Source organism: Chionomys nivalis, chromosome 2, assembly GCF_950005125.1.
Source record: "Chionomys nivalis chromosome 2, mChiNiv1.1, whole genome shotgun sequence".
In the NCBI taxonomy this organism is placed as follows: Eukaryota; Metazoa; Chordata; class Mammalia; order Rodentia; family Cricetidae; genus Chionomys; species Chionomys nivalis.
In genome coordinates this window covers 50090588-50110427 of record NC_080087.1, presented here as the reverse complement: position 1 = coordinate 50110427, position 19840 = coordinate 50090588, and the positions used below count along the sequence as shown (strand labels likewise).

At 41.2% G+C, this 19840-nt stretch overlaps 2 protein-coding genes across 2 annotated transcripts in view; one reads left to right on the top strand and one right to left on the bottom strand.

Moving 5' to 3' along the window:
• Trappc3l (trafficking protein particle complex subunit 3L) overlaps positions 1 to 9018 on the bottom strand; it is a 45846-nt gene extending 36828 nt beyond the window's left edge. Inside the window, exons 1-3 of the mRNA XM_057762360.1 lie at positions 8900 to 9018; positions 5765 to 5862; positions 2123 to 2222 (exon numbers count right to left, since the gene is read on the bottom strand). Coding sequence (XP_057618343.1) covers positions 2123 to 2222; positions 5765 to 5862; positions 8900 to 8941 — 240 coding nt within the window. The 5' untranslated portion in view covers positions 8942 to 9018. The remainder of the gene's footprint in view (positions 1 to 2122; positions 2223 to 5764; positions 5863 to 8899) is intronic.
• A 6714-nt stretch (positions 9019 to 15732) lies between these two features.
• Positions 15733 to 18612, top strand: Calhm4 (calcium homeostasis modulator family member 4). Its single transcript, XM_057763371.1, has 2 exons — positions 15733 to 16293; positions 18226 to 18612. Exons 1-2 carry the CDS (start codon positions 15733 to 15735, stop codon positions 18610 to 18612), a joined length of 948 nt encoding a protein of 315 aa, XP_057619354.1.
• The last annotated feature ends 1228 nt before the right edge of the window (positions 18613 to 19840 follow it).

The window sequence follows — 19840 nt, the reverse complement described above, 5'->3', positions numbered from 1 at the left end:
TGTTGTCACGGACTTACTAGCTAACAACGTACCAACACGAGCCTGATAACCACAGGTGTGAGATAAAAGGACGCGAGCTAAAATGTGTTATTCTAAGAAAGATAAGCTATTCCTGGATGGTTCCAAGCTGTCTTCCACACATCGCAACTGCGAGGCTCTAGCACATGCGGCACATAGTTTGCGTCACATAGCACGTAAACCACAGGAAGCTTTACTTTGTCTCGGGGACATAACGCTCCAGCCATAACCTCTGACGCTGGTAAATGCTACTCCCTTCCACACCAGGTACTGGCTTGGGGCACAGCTGCAGTAAGGTTGCCCATAACACTCTATCTGCCTTCACAAATCACTTGCCAATGATTTGTTTTGTGTAAAGAAAGCAAAGGAAATACAACCAATGGACAGAATCCCCAATGGAAAGAAATCAACAGCCAAAGCCCAAGGCTGGGAAGCAGAGAACAGCCTGCAAAAACGTCCGTAGAAACTAGGAACTGACAAAAGATAAAAAGTATATGCTTCCCCGCTTCTGCAGAGGCAGAAGCGACTTGACTGTGAACTTCTGGCAGCTCTTGGGTGATTTAGAATCATCCTCCCATCACCAGTTTTGACAGCTCTTTTTTAATTGGTCTCATTTTCCACCCATTTTTAGCCTACTAGGGGCCTAGCTTGTCCCCTAGACACTCAAGTCCTCTGGGGCTTCTGAACCTGAACCACCTCAGATCTATAGAAGGAAGCAGAAAGGAAGACATCAGAGCCCAGGTGCTGGACCGGAGGCTTGGTCTGCTCTTTTCAGATGATGAGACCTAAAGACTTTAGGGTATGACCTTTCCTTGTTGCCTTGTGCCTCTAAGAAATAGGAGAGAGAGAGAGAAGCAAGGATCCCATGGCTCCATCCTCCAGTATTTGACCTGTGGCTGCAGGCTGAGAGAATTGCTCCTGACACAGATTCCAAGACTACATTTTGGTTGCATAAAGGACTGAATCTCTGCAGCTACTTCCAGCCTCCAAAGCTACCATCTGTCAAAACCTGCCAGAGATGTTGTTCCCATTAGAGACTTCTTTCTGTAGATTTGCTCTACAGGGCACTGCTCTTGATGGCCATCCTGAGGTCACCCAAGAACTTCCCAACTCTAACCCTGCTGAGGATCTGAACTTGGGTCATCATGCTTGGGTAAAAGAAACTTCAGCAACCAAGTCATTTTCCCAATCCCCCGTATAGCATTACTACCAGTGTGTCACACACATATACATGCATGAGCATGCACGCATGCACACACACATACAGTGCACACATACATGCACATGCATACACACATATACATGAACATGCATAAGCCCACACAATACATATATGTATACACACACACACACACACACACACACACTGTGAAGTCAGTTTGAAAGCTTTGTCTTCAGTTCTTAATAGTTACATATCTATATGAAAATAAAAAGCTTAAGTTGGGCAGTGATGGTGCATGCCTTTAATCCCAGCACTCAGAAGGCAGAGACAGATGGATCTCTGTGAGTTCGAGGCCAGCATGATCTACAAAGTGAGTTTCAGGACAGCCAGGACAATACAGAGAAGGAACAGGAAGAGGAAGAGGAGGAGGAAAAGTAGTAGGAAGAGGAAGAAGACAACAATGACAACAAAGATGAGGAAGAAGAGGAAGAAGGAGACGAAGAGAGAGGAAGAGGGAGAAGGAGAAGGAGAAGGAGGAGAAGGAGAAGGAGAAGGAGAAGGAGAAGGAGAAGGAGAAGGAGAAGGAGAAGAAGAAGAAGAAGAAGAAGAAGAAGAAGAAGAAGAAGAAGAAGAAGAAGAAGAAGAAGAAGAAGAAGAAGAAGTTTTCAATTATAACCTAACAACACATGTACATGTAACCTGTTTTGTCAGCACCAAAAACCACCAAGCTCAGAAAGAAGTCAAGTTGTTTTGTTATTGAGACAGAATCTCACAAACTTATTTTAGGTTGGCCTGGATCTTACTATTTAGTCCAGACAGATCTGGAATTCACAACCCTCTTGCCTCTACCTCCCAATCGGTCATATTCTAGGGACTACAGCTGTGGACCCTTATGCTTGACATGTTCTCAAGACATATTGGCAGAACCAGAAATGGATTTACCTGGGCAATTATGTCTATGATTTCCGAATAACTATGGCATCTTCTCACACAGGATCGAGCCAAAAAATCTTCCACCAGCCGTGTTCCAATACCGTAACCCCTATGGATGAAGGGAAGTATGATTTGCATAGTAGATAACAAGCTAAAACCAAGGTAACAGGCCAAATTGTCTTAGGTAATGCATTTTGTGTGTGTTCCACTAGGAGATATTACTTAGTCTCTGCAAGGAGAAGAGTCTGACTGGAGTTGAGACTGGCCCAAACTTGACTGTAAATTCAAAGAAGGGTGGTTTCCCGCAGACTAATATTTTTCATTTTTAGCTGTTGTGAAATGGAGGAAAGATGGTTGCTAACTTTTCTGCTGTAGGGGTGGCACCTGGGTACTCGGGCCTTTCTTAGTAGACATGCCACGTCAGGGGAGCAGCTTTACAGGAAGGCTGTGTAAGGAAAAGGGGAAGGAACAGTGAAAGTTTCAGCATTTCATTTTCTTAAGTTTATCAGCCTCCTCTTTCCACCTTTCTCCTCACGTGTGTGTGTGTGTGTGTGTGTGTGTGCGCGCGCGCGCGCGCGGGCGTGCACGCACGTGCAAGAGGTAGGCAAGCAACTTCAGAAGACACATTTTCAGGCCATAGAAACTGGAGTGATGTCCAGGGAAGGTAATAGCTACCTCCTAAATCCTGTCAAGCAACTACCTGTAGTCATAACTGAAGTGTGATTGAACAAGTCCTTTACAGAGATGGCATAACATAGCTGAGTCGTGCCTTAGATGGCCCAGCAGCCTCCTTGAGCAAGATGGCCTGAGAAACTTTAAATTGCTAAGACGGACACAAGAGATGCTGGAGTCTCTGTCTTATAAGAACTTCTAATCCAGTTACAGAAATAAGACCTTAAACTAGAAGCAAAAAGGAATATTATTTTTCCTAACCACCAGTCAGAAAATGGTCTTTCCTTTCACAGCCATTTACAAATGGACAAGGGAAACCATTTGGACACAGCACCAGAAAACCCAAGAGAATCAGCGCGGGAGCTTTCCAAGGCAATATTTGTTCCTGGAACCTGAAGTGGGAAGATCTCTGGTAGTTTGACAATTATGGGGAAATGGCTCTGAGGTCAGAGTCCTTAATAATTCACCAAATCTACTGAGATAGTTTGTTTTTTTAAGAGCATGGCATCTGTGTAGGAGAGAGAGATGGCTCAGCCGTTCAAGGCTATGCCAAAAAGATAAGAGCAGGACATTTTCTCCAAAAGGCAGCTGAGCAGGGGCCTTACAAGAGTCATATATATATATAAAATACTCGGCCGTGCGTGACAGGGACGAGAAGAATGTAATGAGCAGCATGTATACTATACATATGTAGTATATTTAACAATCAGTGTATTTAGTGAGAGAGCCTGTCTTTAAAAAAAAGAATTGGGGAGACAGCTTAGTAGGTAGAGGTGTTAGTGCACAGGGATCCTGACCTGTGTTTGCTTCCCAGAGCCCATAAAGTGGAAGAGTTGAAACAATTCCCCAGAATTGTCCTCTGACCTCCATGTTCTTGCTGTGTCAGGCACACACTCACTCACACACACACACACACACACACACACACAAATCTAAATAAGTAAATTTAAAAACAAGTTTTAAGGACTGTACCCCATGTGACTGGATAAAACTGTTCCTGGAACCCATGAGTTATAAAACAAAAATAGCCAAGATTGGGCTACCTCCCTATGAGTCATAGAGGTTCTTGAAGTCCTAAAGCAATACAAGCAATTGCTGTTGGATTTTCACCAAAACTAAGATATCTTAGTCAGGAATTATTGGTGAAAAAAACATGCATCTTAGTTGCAAGATAAATTGAGCTGGAAGTGGGCAAAAAGCTTCCTCCCCACCGGCCACCCTTACAGAAGTAGGTGTTATGCAGGCAGCTGAGAGAATCGTCATTAGCGGTGTTCCTCAGCCATGGGTCCTGTGTGCAGCAACACTGACCAGCCAGGGAAGGTGAGCACACTGGTGCAGCAAGGGCACGTCTGTTATGTGGTAACCACTTTCTGACTGGGTTTGAAAAGACAATCCCCTTTCAATCGAGTTCCTTATAAGTCCGTCTTCTTGCCAGGCGACTACTCTTAGTTTTTTGTTTACTTGTTTATTACATAGGCCCCAGTAGGTGGCCCACGCTCATGAAAGCAAACATTTTCACTGTAAGGAATTGTGAAGATTCTCCATGGGAAGGAAATCATGTTTAAGACTGTAAACACATTCAAAAGTCTGTGGCTGGACAGGTCTTAGACCCTGGTAAGGAAGCTACTGTGGTTGCTTTGCTAAGTAGCGTGATGCACACCTCAAACTGCTTTATAAATGACCATGCTTATAGCTATAAAAGGGTGCTGCTGCCAGCTTTGGTAAGAGAAACCTTTTTTAAAAGTTGTCAGCAGTGACTTGTTCATACTCAAAATACTAAAAACAAATAAATAACTATTGTATGTCCAGCCAGAAATGGAACCTCAATATCACTCTGTCGAAGATGCCGACAGACCGGACAGACCGTAAGAGCTGGAGGGATGGGGAGAGGTGTGGAATGCTGACATCCGGGCATGGGGAGACTGTTGCAATCCCGGAAGCTGTAATTCCCCACACACAATTTCCACAAAAGTGCGCCAATCAACAGTCTGTAGGGGAGAGGTTCCTGGGCTCCTTTCCTTCTGTTTTGATGCAGGTAATGGATGTTGGAGGAGGGAGGGACATTTTGTTCAGTGGTGCAGCCACTGGTAAGGGGCCCATTCTCCTGTAAACAACCTCACTGAAGCTTGCTGGGTATAAAAAAGACATGAAAGAAGAAGTGGGGCTAGGTGAGGAAGGGGATGAGAGGGGACGAGAGAGCAGTAAAAGAGGGTAAAGGAGTGAATGTGATCAGAATACATTGAAAACATGTTTGAAAGCGACACAGTAAAATCAGTTATGATTGTAATAAATGCACACCCATAAAACACTCAAAAAGAAAAAGTTAAAAATAATGACAAGATTGCAATAATTTGGTGAGCATATAATTACAAATATAGAAGGTTGAATATAAACTGGAGGAATTTTCACTAACAAAATAAAAAAGGGAAATGGGCTTTATTTAAAAAGAAAAGATTGTTTTTTTTTATATTAGAAATCTTTTTTTAAACAAGCAATGAAAGTACTATATAAGAGAAAGACAATCCCCTTTCAATAGAGTTCGTCATACATCTATCTTCTTGTTGGGCGACAACTCTTAGCTTTTTGTTTGCTTGTTTATTGTATGGGTCCCAATAGGAGGCCTACACTTATGAAAACAAACGTTTTCATTCTAAGGAATTGTGAAAACTCAAAATCAAACTGGATATTCCATCATCTTACTAAAAGTACACTTCTGTTCCATCACATCAGCTGCTTATATGTAACTAATAAAGAGATCATTTCCAACCAGGAAAAAGAGAATTCTATATTTGGTAGAAATAAAGAAAAGCTCCTCCTTATTATTTTAAGTTGAGCTGTAAGAAATTATGTTCCACTTTCACGTGTACCTTGGAGCAGCCAAGGAGTATCTGGGGAGGTGGAGCAAGGCATGAGAAGCTGGAAAGCGCAGGTGACATTAGCAAGCAATAGATATTCTACAGCAAAGATACATCTACTTACATTTTATCTAAGTATTTGTTCACATCTTCATCTTTTTCATAATCCTTGCATAGCTGGGCAACCAGAGCTCCGTAGGTGAGTACAAAAAGGTCTTTGTTCTGCGGGAAAAATGTGCATGGTTTTAATTACAGACAGTTCTGACAGTAGATCACTATATTATTTATTTTAGTCTATGGGTTGAAATCACACCCAGAGATCATTTCTTCACCTTTCCCACTCCGTCAGGACTGCAGCAATTTGCACTCTTGAGTCATCATCACTTGCAGTTATTTGCACACACGGCTAGACTGGGAGAAGAGCAGAGCAGTCTAGGTTCTCCCATGAGAACAACTTCTGACGGGTTTGTGTCTGTTGCATACCTTGATGCGTGTTTTCGTGAAGAAGTGGAGAAAGGGGTTTTTATTTTTAACTACTAACTTCTGTTATGATTATTACTATTCTGGAATGCCTTGTTCTTTACATGGCCTGTTCTCAGCTGGAAGGAATAGCTGGTAAGGCTAATTGTGAGTACATGTAGCCTCTTCTGAGACCCAGATCTGCCAGGGGGCTTGGGAATGATCCCAGCCACAGTAGCAAGCTGGCAGGAATTGTTGTTCGCAATATGCTTAGAGAAAAGAGGAGATTTTTAGAGGACCTAAATATAAATGTTACTGCCTCTGTTTTAAAAATAGAACTTCAAATTATGTTCCATTTTTTTAAAGAGCGAATTACAAGCAAAAATTAAAACTGAGGTCCAGTCAGCCTTCATTTAGTACAGAGAGGATGAAAATAAAAGCAGAAAAGAAAGTTTGGCCAAGTTTTTAATTTGAAAAAGTCTGTCTTGTTCCTGCCAAGAAGTGTTCCTTCTGAAAGGGAAGGAAACCTGTGGAGAACGTATTCCACACTGTCCATCCTACAGAGCCAAAGGAGGACCCAAATGACACAGAGCCAGAAGGCCCCCTCCAACTCCACGCCGCATTAATCACTGAGGTACTTATGTGTGGGGGCAGAGGAAAATGGAAGAGGGAAGGGGAACGCTAGTGAAAGTAAGCATGTTTCACAGAGGACTGGATTTCCATGAGAGGTCACTCTGGATTTCAAGCTAGGAGAGTCATCCTCCCCTCTCCCATCAAGTGACTTCATATGTAGGGGAGCAAAGACAGGAGAATGGATGGGTTTTTATTTTAATGATGGATGTGAACGTCTTTTTGAAAAACAGTAAAATTATTTACTCAACAAATAGCTTCTGTAAAATACCATGAATTTTGATGCAAATGATTTCAAAGTTAATCCAGTGCCCACTGGGGGACATTTGAATGAGATGTGTGGGTTTATATCATGACAAACATGCCTCTTTGCCAAGTGGATATATTTATTATTGATACATTTTAAAAGAAAAGAATCTAAATATTAGTTGGTACATCTGTACCAATTTATGTGAAAACTAGAGACAAAATGCCTTAAGTATATGTAGAATAGACGTTACAAACTAATTTATATTTCATGTTAATTGGTATTATAACAATGTATACAATTCAGATCTAGGAAAATAATATGTTAATACTTTTTTCCGGGAAATAAGGGATGTAAGCAAGAGATTAGAACAAAAATAATGTGAACCTAATACTGAGGGTCATACATGTTCAGTTTTATTCCTGCTCTTGTGATATAAACTTTCTAAGAGGCTCAAAACAGAATACACCAAATACCAAGGTATTATACACAACGCTTCTGCCTAATATAGAAGCCACAACTGAAAACTAAACATTGCTGTGTACCAATGCTGTAGCAGAGAAATAAACAAAAGAGAATGGAGGGGGTGACAAGGGTAGGAAGGAGAGGAAGAGGGGAAAGAGGGAGAGAGAGAGAGGAAAAGGGGGAAGGAGAGGGGAGAGGGAAAAGGGAGAGGAAGACAAGGAATGTGTTTGTCACTACTCTACACAAAGAATTTGTACTGAGAAGAGAGAAGAAATTGTGCCCTTTCTGTCTGTCACAGCCTGGGACGGCTTTGGAGTCTCACCTCTCTCTCTCTCTCTCTCTCCCTCCCTCTCCACCACCTGCCATGGGATATACTAATACGTCTTGAAACATGTTAAATTCTGCCTGAGTTTCAAATACACTGTCCATTTCTGCATCCTGCTTCATGACCAGAGGTTATATTGTGTTATATCTAGCGTTCTCTGTAGGTCTACAAAGCCATACTAAAGATCCCAAGATAGCAACCAGAATTTCTTTAAAACAATAAAAAAAAACCTTTCATATGAAAAATAGAATTCCTGTAATTTTCCCTGCGGTTTTGGGTGCACCCATATAAAAAGGTTTGAACTGTGGTGCATGTGTGTGTGTGTGTGTGTAGTGATTTAGGCACAATATGAATTATGTGCTATATGTTTTTGCCATTTGATAGTTCAACAAAGTGGTTCAAGATTCCAGAATGCCAGACGAGGTATTCATGGGCATTACCAACTGAGATGCACAGCAATTAGTCAGTGCAGCCTTGAGAGCACAGGGCTGAAATCCCCTACTTAACATTAAACGTCCACCAGTCCCTGAAATAACTAAAACAGCATTAATCATAACTACCTGTAATATCTGAATTAGTAAATCTATAATGAGGAGGTTTATTTAAAGTAATGAATATTGCTTAAAATTAAATGTACCAAACCAAAACATTCTAGAAATGAGCCAATTCCAAAGTTATAGAAAGGACAATAGCACACACCAAATACAAACACATTTAAGAGTAGGGAATGTATTTTTAATGACAATCTTTTGATTCCTAGCGTATCAATGCTCTTTTCCTATTTAATTTTACACATAATTGATTATACATTTCCTTTGCTATTTAATATAACATAAATGCAAATGATTGATGTTTTCATATTTTATCTTAGAAGCAAAAGAAATATTTGATGCCTGTATTCAAGTCATCCATCAGAAAGGAAGATCCTAAAAATCTGTATAAAGAATTGATTATTCTGCTACACAATTAAAAGATGCTTGTAACTCTTCCCAGAAGGGTCATTCACTTAACATCATCTTTGCTTCACTGAAATCTTCTACGTGTAGCATTATTTTCCAAAATTTATAAAACATCCCCCAAGGACACATTTACTGGGAAGTAGAAGCAAGGCTATTTGAAAAAAAAAGTCTTACTATTTTTTGATATTCTGGCCTTTTGGGTGCAGGGCGAGACATCTCTCCTGGAAGGTAAAGAGTGATCTTCGGTTCTTTTCTTCAGTCTGTGACTTCGGTGTATATCAGTAGAGTAGTCCTCTCTCGCCTTTTGTCTCAGCAAGTTCCTCCTGGTCTTGGTGCAGGAGCCTTCTCTCCTGCCTTTGCTCTTTGCTGAATGGAAGACAAACAAACAAACAAACAAACAAACAAACAAAAACCTCACCAAAATACATGAACAACAGCAGTGTCTTGTATCTCTGTAACCGGCTGCTGATCAAGAAACAGCCTCACTTGTAACCCAGGCCCATAAAAGCTCACAGTGTATGTGAAGTCAGAGCAAAAGTACCAAGACACTAAAAACTCTCTAGCCCCAGGGAGTTGATGAGTGGTGTTTTGTTCGAATGCCAAGGCATTGTTTTAAAATCACAAACAGAAACCTTTGCAATCCAAGACAGATTTAACGTTAGCATTATTCACTTGGTATTGATTGTTCTATGCGTTACAGAGATGGGATCAGCAATCTTCGGGCATGAAATCCTGAGTTTAAACCTCATCAACTAATGAGTTTTGCATTGTCCCCAGACCCAGAGCACTTCCTGCCCCCACCATGTGTGTTTACAGCATTGAAAAGGTAACTTTTCCTAATGGCAATCAGCAATTTTAAGGAGGCTTAAAGCTGATATTTTCTTACAGAGCTGTTGCTCAGAATGGGTGCTCCATAGTTTAATAATGTATAAAGATTCTGGCAGAGAGAGCAAGTCCTTGGCTTTCTTTTTGATAGTTCCTGAGCTATTGGAGGTTCTCTTTATTTAAGCAAAAGTACACATATTTAAAGTTCAAATAAGAACTCTCATCGTGGTAAATGCAGGCAGGGTGCGTGAGTCCAAAGCTCTTCCAGAAATAGACATGGAAACCTTGGTTGAGAAGGCGGCCTTCCGCTTCTTCCATCTTGAGACAATTAGCCCTCTTGGTTCCGGTGCACTCTTCCTGCAAGGTGAAGATGGGTGAGCACTTTGAAGAAGAGTGTGGCATAGTTGAAAGAGCCCAGGATGGTTGGCAAGGCTCCGATTTAGTTGCTGTTCTCCTGATTACTGGCTATGTGGCCTTGGACAAGCCACTTTATTGCTCCATGGCTCAGTTTCCACATCTGTGAAATGGCAATGCTAATACCTACCTCACAGAATAATTTGGCTATCAAAGAGATGGCATGCACCGTAAAACATATTATAATGCACCGTATAAAAACTAATTATTGCAGGCTCTTCTTAGAGGTGAATATATGGGTTGGAATTCTACGCCATGTGAAGTAGCGCCACACTGTTTATGGTCTATGAAAGCATGGTCTCAGGGAAATCAGTAATACTGGGCTTGGGGATTTGACAGCTTTCTTAGGGGCACACTAATAACTTACATTTACCACTTCACAGCTCACAGCTTGGTTTTCGCTGTTAATATCATTTTAATTAAACTACAGCTGGTGAAGTAGTCAGTATGACATTCATTGCCATTTTACAGGATAGGAGTATAAAAATAAAAAGACTGATAAAACTTTCCAAAATGATCTGGAGAGTAGAGATCAGAACTACATTTGCAGATTCCCGATTATCACCCCCCTTTGTCTATTGTACACATTTTAACATGTCGATAAAACAAATATTAGAACTAGGCACTAAACAATGTGTGCACTTGACAGCCTGCTGCCAATGTGGAGATAATTTGGGCTTCAAAGGTAAGAGATCCCCGAGAGAGAGAGAAGCAGGACAGGTCTATGCACTTGTAGTGGGAAAAGTGACATTGCAATCAGTAACCATATGTGACCATGGCTGTGTTGTGGGCATATCAAGGCCACTACAAAGCTTGAGATGTCACCAGTATGTTAGAAAAGGTGGCTTATTCTTCCAGACTGACAAGGCTGTTTGCTAGCCAACGGCCCTCCAGGTCAGACTCAAGACCTGACTGAGGAAGGAGCTGAGTGCCTGACAGGTACACAGTACACACCATGAGCAAACACAGCCATGGCTACTGTCACCGGGGCACTGGTCTGCTCTTTTTCAGACTATGACACTCAGCATCGTTCATCATCAGAGTACCCCCTGCGTTCCCCAGGCCCCTTCTTTTTATGTAAAATCACCCCACTGTCAAACAGGAGAAAATGTGGTTTGGTGCTTCTGAAGGTAAATGACCAATGTTCCCGGGCACTAGAGCAGGGAGGAGGAGAATTGGTTCAAAGTAATGCCCAAGTATTGCATTTTTACTTTTACTAAGAATCGATAAGCTGGCTAGAATAGAATTTGAAGTAGGGATTGAGAAAGAAGCATTTTTCAATCTTGTCAAATATACCCAGCTGTCAATCACCACAAGTAACCAGTATCTTGGACCACACCTCTACCCCAGTTCTTTGGGAGGCAGCTGGGCAATTGAATAAAGACTTGGGAAGATCCTAACAGAAGCCAACAGTGACCTCAGCTACCAAAGGGCTTGTATGGAGTCCTGTTTCTTCTTCTACTAGGATCTAAGGAGATGGCTCAATGGGTAACAGTGTAAAAGCAAGAGGATCTTGAGTTTAGATCCCCAGTATCATTCTAAAAAAAACAGGCGTAGCTACATGACCTCAGAACCCCAGCACTGGCAGGCCAAGACGGGCAGATTCTTCAAGGTCATGGTCAGCCACCCTAGTGGAACCAGTGAAATCCAGTTCAGTGAAAGTAAAAAGTGACAGAGGAAGACACCAATGTCTTCTCCTGGCCTTAACATGCATGCATGTGCGTATGTATGTATGTATGTATGTATGTGCACAAATACATACATACACACACACTCACACACCACACTCCTTTTACTTTAAGCTGATCTTTGGGTTTATTTTAACCGATTCCCTTATATAAAGTTAATTTATGATTTGTTCTGTGACCCCCACCCGCTAAGGATAGCTGTAATGCTCAGATCTGGTTTTCTCAGGCACACCCGCGGTTGTGTTCAATGAGAGAGATTGTGAAACGGGGTCCCTGTGGGTCATATACATGTGAAAGCCACATGAGGGACAGATAAACAGCAAACTAACTTTGGGATTCATTTCTATCAAAGTAAACGATAAAGAAAACTGCAATTAAGAAATTTACAGGAGAAGGCTTAGGACTGGAATATATGATACTAAGTGAGGACACTTGGGCTCAGAATGACAAGCATGTTCCTTCTCTAGTGAGTTTTAGCTTTGAATTTGATACATGTATTTATGAGAAAAGAGGTGTGTTTTCAGCAGAGGCATGGGCAGGGTATTAGGACACACACGACATTAAAGCGAAAGGTAGAACACGGGGACAGAAAAGCTTAAGTGTGTGGAGTGGGTAGGGACGAGGGGAGTGTTCACTCAAAGCTAGCGCATGTGGCGATGCCGTCAAGGAATCTACAAAGCAAATCCTTACAGATTGGCTTTAACAAACCCCTTACTCCAGGAGGGTTCAACCTATGCTCTGCTGTGTCCTATGCAGCTCCCAGAAGGAATGCTCTATAATTCTCTTGCCCATTTCCTCATATACCAGATACTATAATGAATGGATTTTAAGATATGAGATAATAAACCCAAAGGATATGGTATGTGTTACTAAGTTTTGCTATATATGTTTTGGGCTGAACCAGCTAAAATGTCCAGGAATCTCTTAGACTCTATCTTCTTTTCCTTCTTAGTGGTTATCACTCTGTGGACTTTGGTATTTATCACTCCTATGCATGTTTTAAAGTTCCACACGTTACTACCCATACAGAATATGTAATAGCGCTTGCAACTTTACACTGTAGTGGTGCCATACGGCTCACACCTCATGGCCAGAACTTTTCCCTCAAGGTTGTTTGTTGACGTTTATCCACAGTGATACCTGCCGTTGTAGATGATTTATTTATAGAGATTAACATCAGGTCAGAAAAATCTTCTATAAAGAACCAGAGTACGTTAATTGCAGTCAGTCATACAGGTTCTGTAATGATAACTCCATACTGCTGTCACTACAAAAGCAGCCATCCCCAAGCAGACATGGCTATTTTCCAATAAAACTTTATTAATAAGCACTGACATTTGAACTTTTTAATTTTCATGTCACAGATTTTTTTTCAACCATTTTAAAATGCAAAAGTCATTCTTAACGCCTAAGCCAGACAAAGCAAGCAGTGACCAATTTGGCTCTGACACCATCCTTTACTAACCCCACCACTATGGTATATCATTGTCATGACTTCTGAATCCATCTCTTGGTTATTGGATGCCAAGACCGAGAGCTCCTTGGTGACCCCCTGCATCACTCACACAATTTAGAGGGAAATGATTTGTGAGACTTACAAAATAAAATATTTATCCTCTGTTTTTAGGTCATAGAATGTCATTTATCTTTAACAATCTGACTTAGGTCAAACCTGCTAAACTTATTCTTTTTAATCTTTTAACTACTTTTGTTTATTTGATCAACTCACTTGTTAGTGTCACATTAAAAGTCTTTCTTTTTCATTATTTGGCCAGATCTTCCTTTTATATAATTTAGAGTTATGCAATCATGATGTACACATTGACATTTTCATATCTTTGTGATGTATTGTTTTAATGATGATGGAGCATGCAGTTAGCCAGTCTTTCTTTCTCCTGATTGTGTTACTCCCAGTGACCCATGATCCCATGTCTTTGCTTTCACGCTTTGTGCGTGGTCCTTTTGGGAATGTCACTTGTAAGCAGCATGGCATGGGCAGGTTTAAACCAGTTCTGGTGCAGTGGATAAAGACATGTCCCAGGCTACCTGGGTCCTAGTCTTGACTCCTCCATTCATCTGTGTGTGGTGCTAGGCAAGTTCTTTAATCTTATCATATATCAACACTGGACTGTTGAGGAGATTCAGTGTTCTTAACACAATGCCTAGCAGAGAGTAAGCAGTCATGGATAGCTATTGAAAATATTTTATTGTTATTATTGATGTACCTGATATCATTCATACTGTAGTTTTGTCTTTTCTCATTATCATTCTATTGTCTCTGTTTACTCTTTCCTTTTCTATAAAGATTTTCCTTTTATTCCCTCTATGTTTTAAGTGGTCTAAAGATGGTATATCTAGTCTTTCAGTGATCACAATTTAAATGTTTATGGTTTATTAAGCCATATTTGATACATAGTTTGATAAGTATAGAGATCATTTTTAGTCAGTGTAGTTAACATTGCTATCACCCTGTCCTATGTTTATCTATTTGGTATCCATTAATTACAGGGCCAAATAATAAGCTATTTGTATTTCCCCAGTGAGCCGGAGGTCAAATGCCAGAGCCATCACCTTATCAAATGCTCACAAATTGAATTAATATTCTCCTGCCATAATCAACCCTTGCCAGGCTGCACATATATAGGGATAATCTCTATACCCCAAAGCCACTAGATTGGTTTAAAATCCAAGCTTAAGTGTTCCCTGCCCTGCCTTATCTTCCCCACAGATACCCTAGTAAAGGTTGTGTGGTCTAGGCTTTCTCTTCCTTCTCCCACCTTCTGACCTAGGCTGCTACTTCCTGGTGTGACCTTGTTTGGAATTCCCTGGCCTACTTTCCTGGGAAAAGAAAAAGTCTTTTGATAGTGTTGGCATTTCTTCTACAAATCCGAACACTGAGGTAGAAATGTATACTTCCCAAAGGTTTTCTCTTTCTCGTGGCTCTACACCTCTCTTCATATTCCTCCTTCCCCACTCTCGTAGCAACACATGTCCACTTTCTGTTGGTATACATTTGTATTTCTAGAGTTCATTTTCTTGCTCTTTAGAGACAGAGTCTCTCCACGTAGTCCTGGCTGTGCTGGAACTTACTATGCAGACCAGACTGGATTTGAACTCAGAGTTCTGCCTGCTTCTGCCTCCCAAGCACTGGAATTCAAGCCTTGTGGCTCATGCCTAGTTATATTTTCTATATTATGTGTCCTCATATGCTTTTTGACTATATTGTTTATTCTTCTGTGTTGTACCTTGAATTTCTCATTATACTGTCTCATTTTACTAAAGATAGCTTCACCACATCCACCCTAGAGTCCGAGAAAAAAAGATTTATAAATCCAAACAAACTCTGTCCAGTACCCTGCACAAAGAAATTGTATGGTAAATATTTCCTAATTAAATAGCACAAACAGCTTACATGGTTGATCATTATATTCGTATTTAAAACTATACAACTATTACAAATAATCACATTTTCATACAAGCAAAGGATATCATCAAAATAAGTTTGCAATTTAACTTTTAAATCATCATATGGCAATATTCTGTTGACAAACATATTTGTTTAGGAAAGGCTTTGTTATGCCTTGCCCCCTTTCTTTTAGACAACATTTTGGGACCACCTCAAAATTTTGGATTTCTGTAATATTTGTTAGTTTCTGTTTCTCTGTGTTTTGTGATGCTTTGGCTGTAGAATCTGTCACTGCCTTAAGAGTGCCTCTGTTTCGCTTCCTTGGCTGTGTTGACTGATGCTTAACATTTCGTGTTGTAAAAAGGGGTGCATAGCAAGATGGAGGGTGTCAGTCTGGCAAGTATGCTGTGGTCGCCCATGAGGGGACACTGAGAAGCTCTCTTTTCACACAGAACTGAGTTCCCTCCTCTTTCTCACAGCTACTATCTGGAATGAATTTATTAGCTCGGGATTTACAAAGAACATGAGAAGAGTCTAGGGATCCTTTAAACACATGAGGATGTTGGGTCACTTGACTCAACCAGTCAAACCAGTGTGATCCTATAAAATGGTCACAGCTGGTGGAGTCCAGAGATCAGAAAGGGCCACCAGCTAGCTGGGTCAGAGCTTCCGCGATGAGCCCAAGTCTCAGTTGTCTTCTCTCGTCTCTACAGAGAAGCGGAACGTGCACCAATTCTTTGATTGCGATCTCGACTATTTGTGTGCAGCAACTGTTCTCCTCTTACACATTCAGTTGTCCGTGTCAAGCCGGAAAGAACTTCTACTACGGTTCGGCTTTTCTCCTGGTTCCTGCCTTGATCCTTCTGATTGCTGGCTATGCTCTCAGAGGCCAGATGTGGACGGTCGCCAGCGAATACTGCTGCTGCAGCTGTACCCCTCCGTACCGGAGAAGCAGCCCCCTCGAGAGGAGGCTGGCCTGCCTCATGTTCTTCAACATCACTGGGAGGGCGCTGGTTGCTCCACTGACGTGGCTGACAGTGACCCTGATGACAGGCACCTACTATGAATGTGCGGCAAGCGAGTATGCCTCTGTGGACCAGTACCCAATGTTCGCTAATGTCACTGCCAGCAAACGGGAAGAGATCCTAGCTGGGTTTCCATGCTACACGTCGGCTCCTTCTGATGTGATGCCAGTAAGAGACGAAGTGGCTCTTCTCCACAGATACCAGTCACAAGTGAGTTTATGACTTCCTTTTCTGTGGTACTATCCCAAACCTATTGCGGTTCCTATGAAGATATCCCGTGTCTGCTGTTTCTCCTGTTATCTGATTACACAGCACACGCTAGATCCCATGCACCTGAATGAATTCCAGTGAGCAGCTGCACATAGAGTTAAGCTGCTGGAGGTCAGTAGGCCAGCTTCGCTCCTATTGTTTTATCACTCATGACTGGCACATTGTTTATTAAGTTGTACCAACTTTCCTCAGCTGTGAAAGAAAGCTAATAATAGAATATGCCACCTAAATGGTTGTGAATAAGAAAATTAACTAATACATTTAAAGAACTTATGACTGTGTCCAGTCTGTTAAAATAATGAATGTTAGAATTATTATATTATCATAAGTATTATTAGAATAGTGCAGTATTACTAAATCTCATTTTTCTGTTTCTTTTTCACATTTGTGCTCCTCTAAATTTAAAATCTCTTCTGAAATTATAGGAAGCTGAATTATATTTTTAAAATCTCCAATGGTGCATGGACAAATTAGTGGCAGAGACTGGGATGGGCTGGGAGGAAGACAGGAGCCTGGAATACTTTTAGGTTAAATTTCAGAAATGCAATTTTTCATTTTGGCAAGAAAAAGTCATCAGTTTCTCTAAGGGCTGAGTTAAAACATATTTTCAAAGCACTGAAATATCATAAAAACTTCATCTATCTTAAGGTACTAATTGCAAAGGCTTCTCTGGCTTTTGAGCTGCTCTCCTTCAGCTATTTTGATACTGTTCTGTTAGAAAAATTACTAGCAAGATACAGAATCCTGAAATACTGCAATAATACTCAAATGGAGAAAAAGAAAAGAAAATTTTCACTAAGATATACTCTGTCACAATTGGTTTTGGGGTTTTCTTTAGTGTTGTTTGTTTATTTCATTTTGACTAGTCATAAAACCAGCTCAGCCAGAGGAGCTTGGGAAAGCTTGTGGGAGAAAGATATTTGCAATGCCCACCTGTGACTGTGTACTGTTAGCATTCCTAAAAGTCTGTCTTCATTTTACCTTCCAGTTGCTAAATATTTCTTAAAGAATGGTACAAAAGGGAACAAAACAATTCTAAGACAAAAAAAGAAAGAAAGAAAACAAAGAAAAAAAAAGGAAAAAGTCAGATACTGCCAGTGCCAATGGTGGTACATTGCCTTTAATCCCAGCACTTGGGAGGCAGAGGCAGGGGGATTGCAGTGAGTTCGAGACCAGTCTGATCTACAGAGCTAGTTTCAGGACAGCTAGGGTTTTACACAGAGAAACCCTGTCTCGGAAATAAATAATAAAAAATATAAAAATAAAAAGCAGATACTAAGTAGTCACAAATAAAGCTAGTTTATCTAAACAAAGAAAACGATAAGGAACTTTAAGGCAGAGCCTATAGTTGTTTCCTGACTTTTTTGACTGCAAAGATAAGAGGAATACAGGGAGATAAGTCTATGAGTGCTTGGTAGCAGGTTGTTGAGGACAGCTTGGGAGGATGCCATTAGTGCCTCTGACAGCATCATTATCAAATACTAATTAAGCCCCCAACAAACGTGTAGGTCCGTACCTAATGATTGAGAAGCGAAATTGGGTCCTCGCAAAGGACAAGGCTTTAGCATTTTATATAAGGTTGATTGGCGGTTTATAGCGTCTATCACTTCAAGGGCAGTACTTAGAACCCATCCCACATGAAAAGGTCACATTCCTCAGCCATATGAAGGCGGCACTGTCCTCCCATCACAGCCATTTCCACATCAAACGACCATCACTGTATGTATATTATATTTTAAAAACTGGAAGCAAAGACCCACATTTTAGTTCTGAGGTTTGTAGGACTCCCTCGTACCATGACTGCTTCTGGAATATGTGCTGTATTGATGAAGGCCTGTGCCTACTAATTATCTTCCTACTAATTATGTGTAGATGCTGGGCTGGATTTTGATCATTTTGGCAACCATCGCTTTTCTGGTCTCCAAATGTCTGGGAAGATGCTGCTCTCCCCTCACCCCTATGCAGCATCACTACTGGTCCAACCACCTCCAGAGTGAGCGGGCGCTCTTTGAACAAGCCGCCGAGGAACACTCGCGACTTCTCATCAGACATCGCATCAAGAAAGTGTTTGGTTTCATTCCTGGGAGTGAAGACATCAAACATATTCGCATTCCTTCGTGTCAGGACTGGAGAGATATTTCCATACCCAATATTCTATGTGTGGGTGACACCACACAGGGTCCCTATAGCTTCCTCGGAGAAAGGGTGGTTGAGGAAAATGAGGAAGACAGACAAGAAGGTATTGAACTAAAGCCTTGATAGCTGCGCCTTTCAAAGTTCAGGGAGCTTGATTTCCCGATGCTAGGGTTCCAGTGCAAACTCTTCCTTTTCTATCTCTCTGGCACTAATTTACAGAAGTCCACCCAAAATCTTAATTCCAAAATAATTTATAGAGAGACAACCTCCCATTCTTATGAAATGTCAACATGGGGTCATGATGACTATTGCATCATGTTGGTCCTTTTTTTTTTTTTTTGATATTTCGAGACAGGGTTTCTCCGTAGTTTTTGGTTCCTGTCCTGGAACTAGCTCTTGTAGACCAGGCTGGCCTCGAACTCACGGAGATCCGCCTGCCTCTGCCTCCCGAGTGCTGGGATTAAAGGCATTCTAGGCATTTTAAATGGGTACGGAATTTCAAGTCATGTCAAATAGGCATTTAGCTCTGTTAGTGGGTACCCGTGTGAAATTCAGTCTGAGTGATATTTTGCCATATTAGCGACCTCAGAGAGCTGTTGAGAAGATGGAAAGCGATGACAGTTTGTTTTCCATTCGATGAACGCAAACCAAAATCGCTTTCCTCCTTCCGCTCTGAATTCTGTCTTCTAACACTCTCTTTCCTCACTCTAGTCTTTGGTTTTCCCCATGTCTTCATTTAAGTGAAACATTTTATTGCCTTCTGCTCTTTTCTCGAATCGGAATATGTAGCCTGCTAGAGGGCAAGGTAGAATAAAATGGCCTCGGAGAACTGCTTAGCACTCCAGATCCAGAGTATCCAATGCCGCTGTCCTCCGCAGGCCCCCGCCTCACAGGACCGCAACCCCAGAAAGACGCACGCATGTACACAATTCTAAAAATAAAGACATAGAGCCCGAGGAAGGTACCAGTTTTCCCAGCCAGGCTTTGCTAGCTGTAAGCTTTAACATCAGACGTTGTCTAGCATATCTTGATTAGGTTTGCCTCAGACCTGATTTCTGCCATGTTTGCACCCTGGTCACTGGACCACGAAAAGATACGAAAGTTTTGGTTTATTCTTGTCTTTAATCAAAATGACTTTTGATTGCTAGAGAACCAACTGCCGAAGGTCAGCTTTACTCTCAAGGAGATCAAATAACTGGATTATTTAAAATGCCACCAATTTCTTTCTTTATTTCTTAGGTTTTTTTTTTTTTAATTATTTTCAGACAGGGTTTCTCTGTGTAACAGCCCTAGCTGTCTTGAAACTCGCTTTGTAGACCAGGCTGGCCCTGAACTCACAGACAAGTGCCTG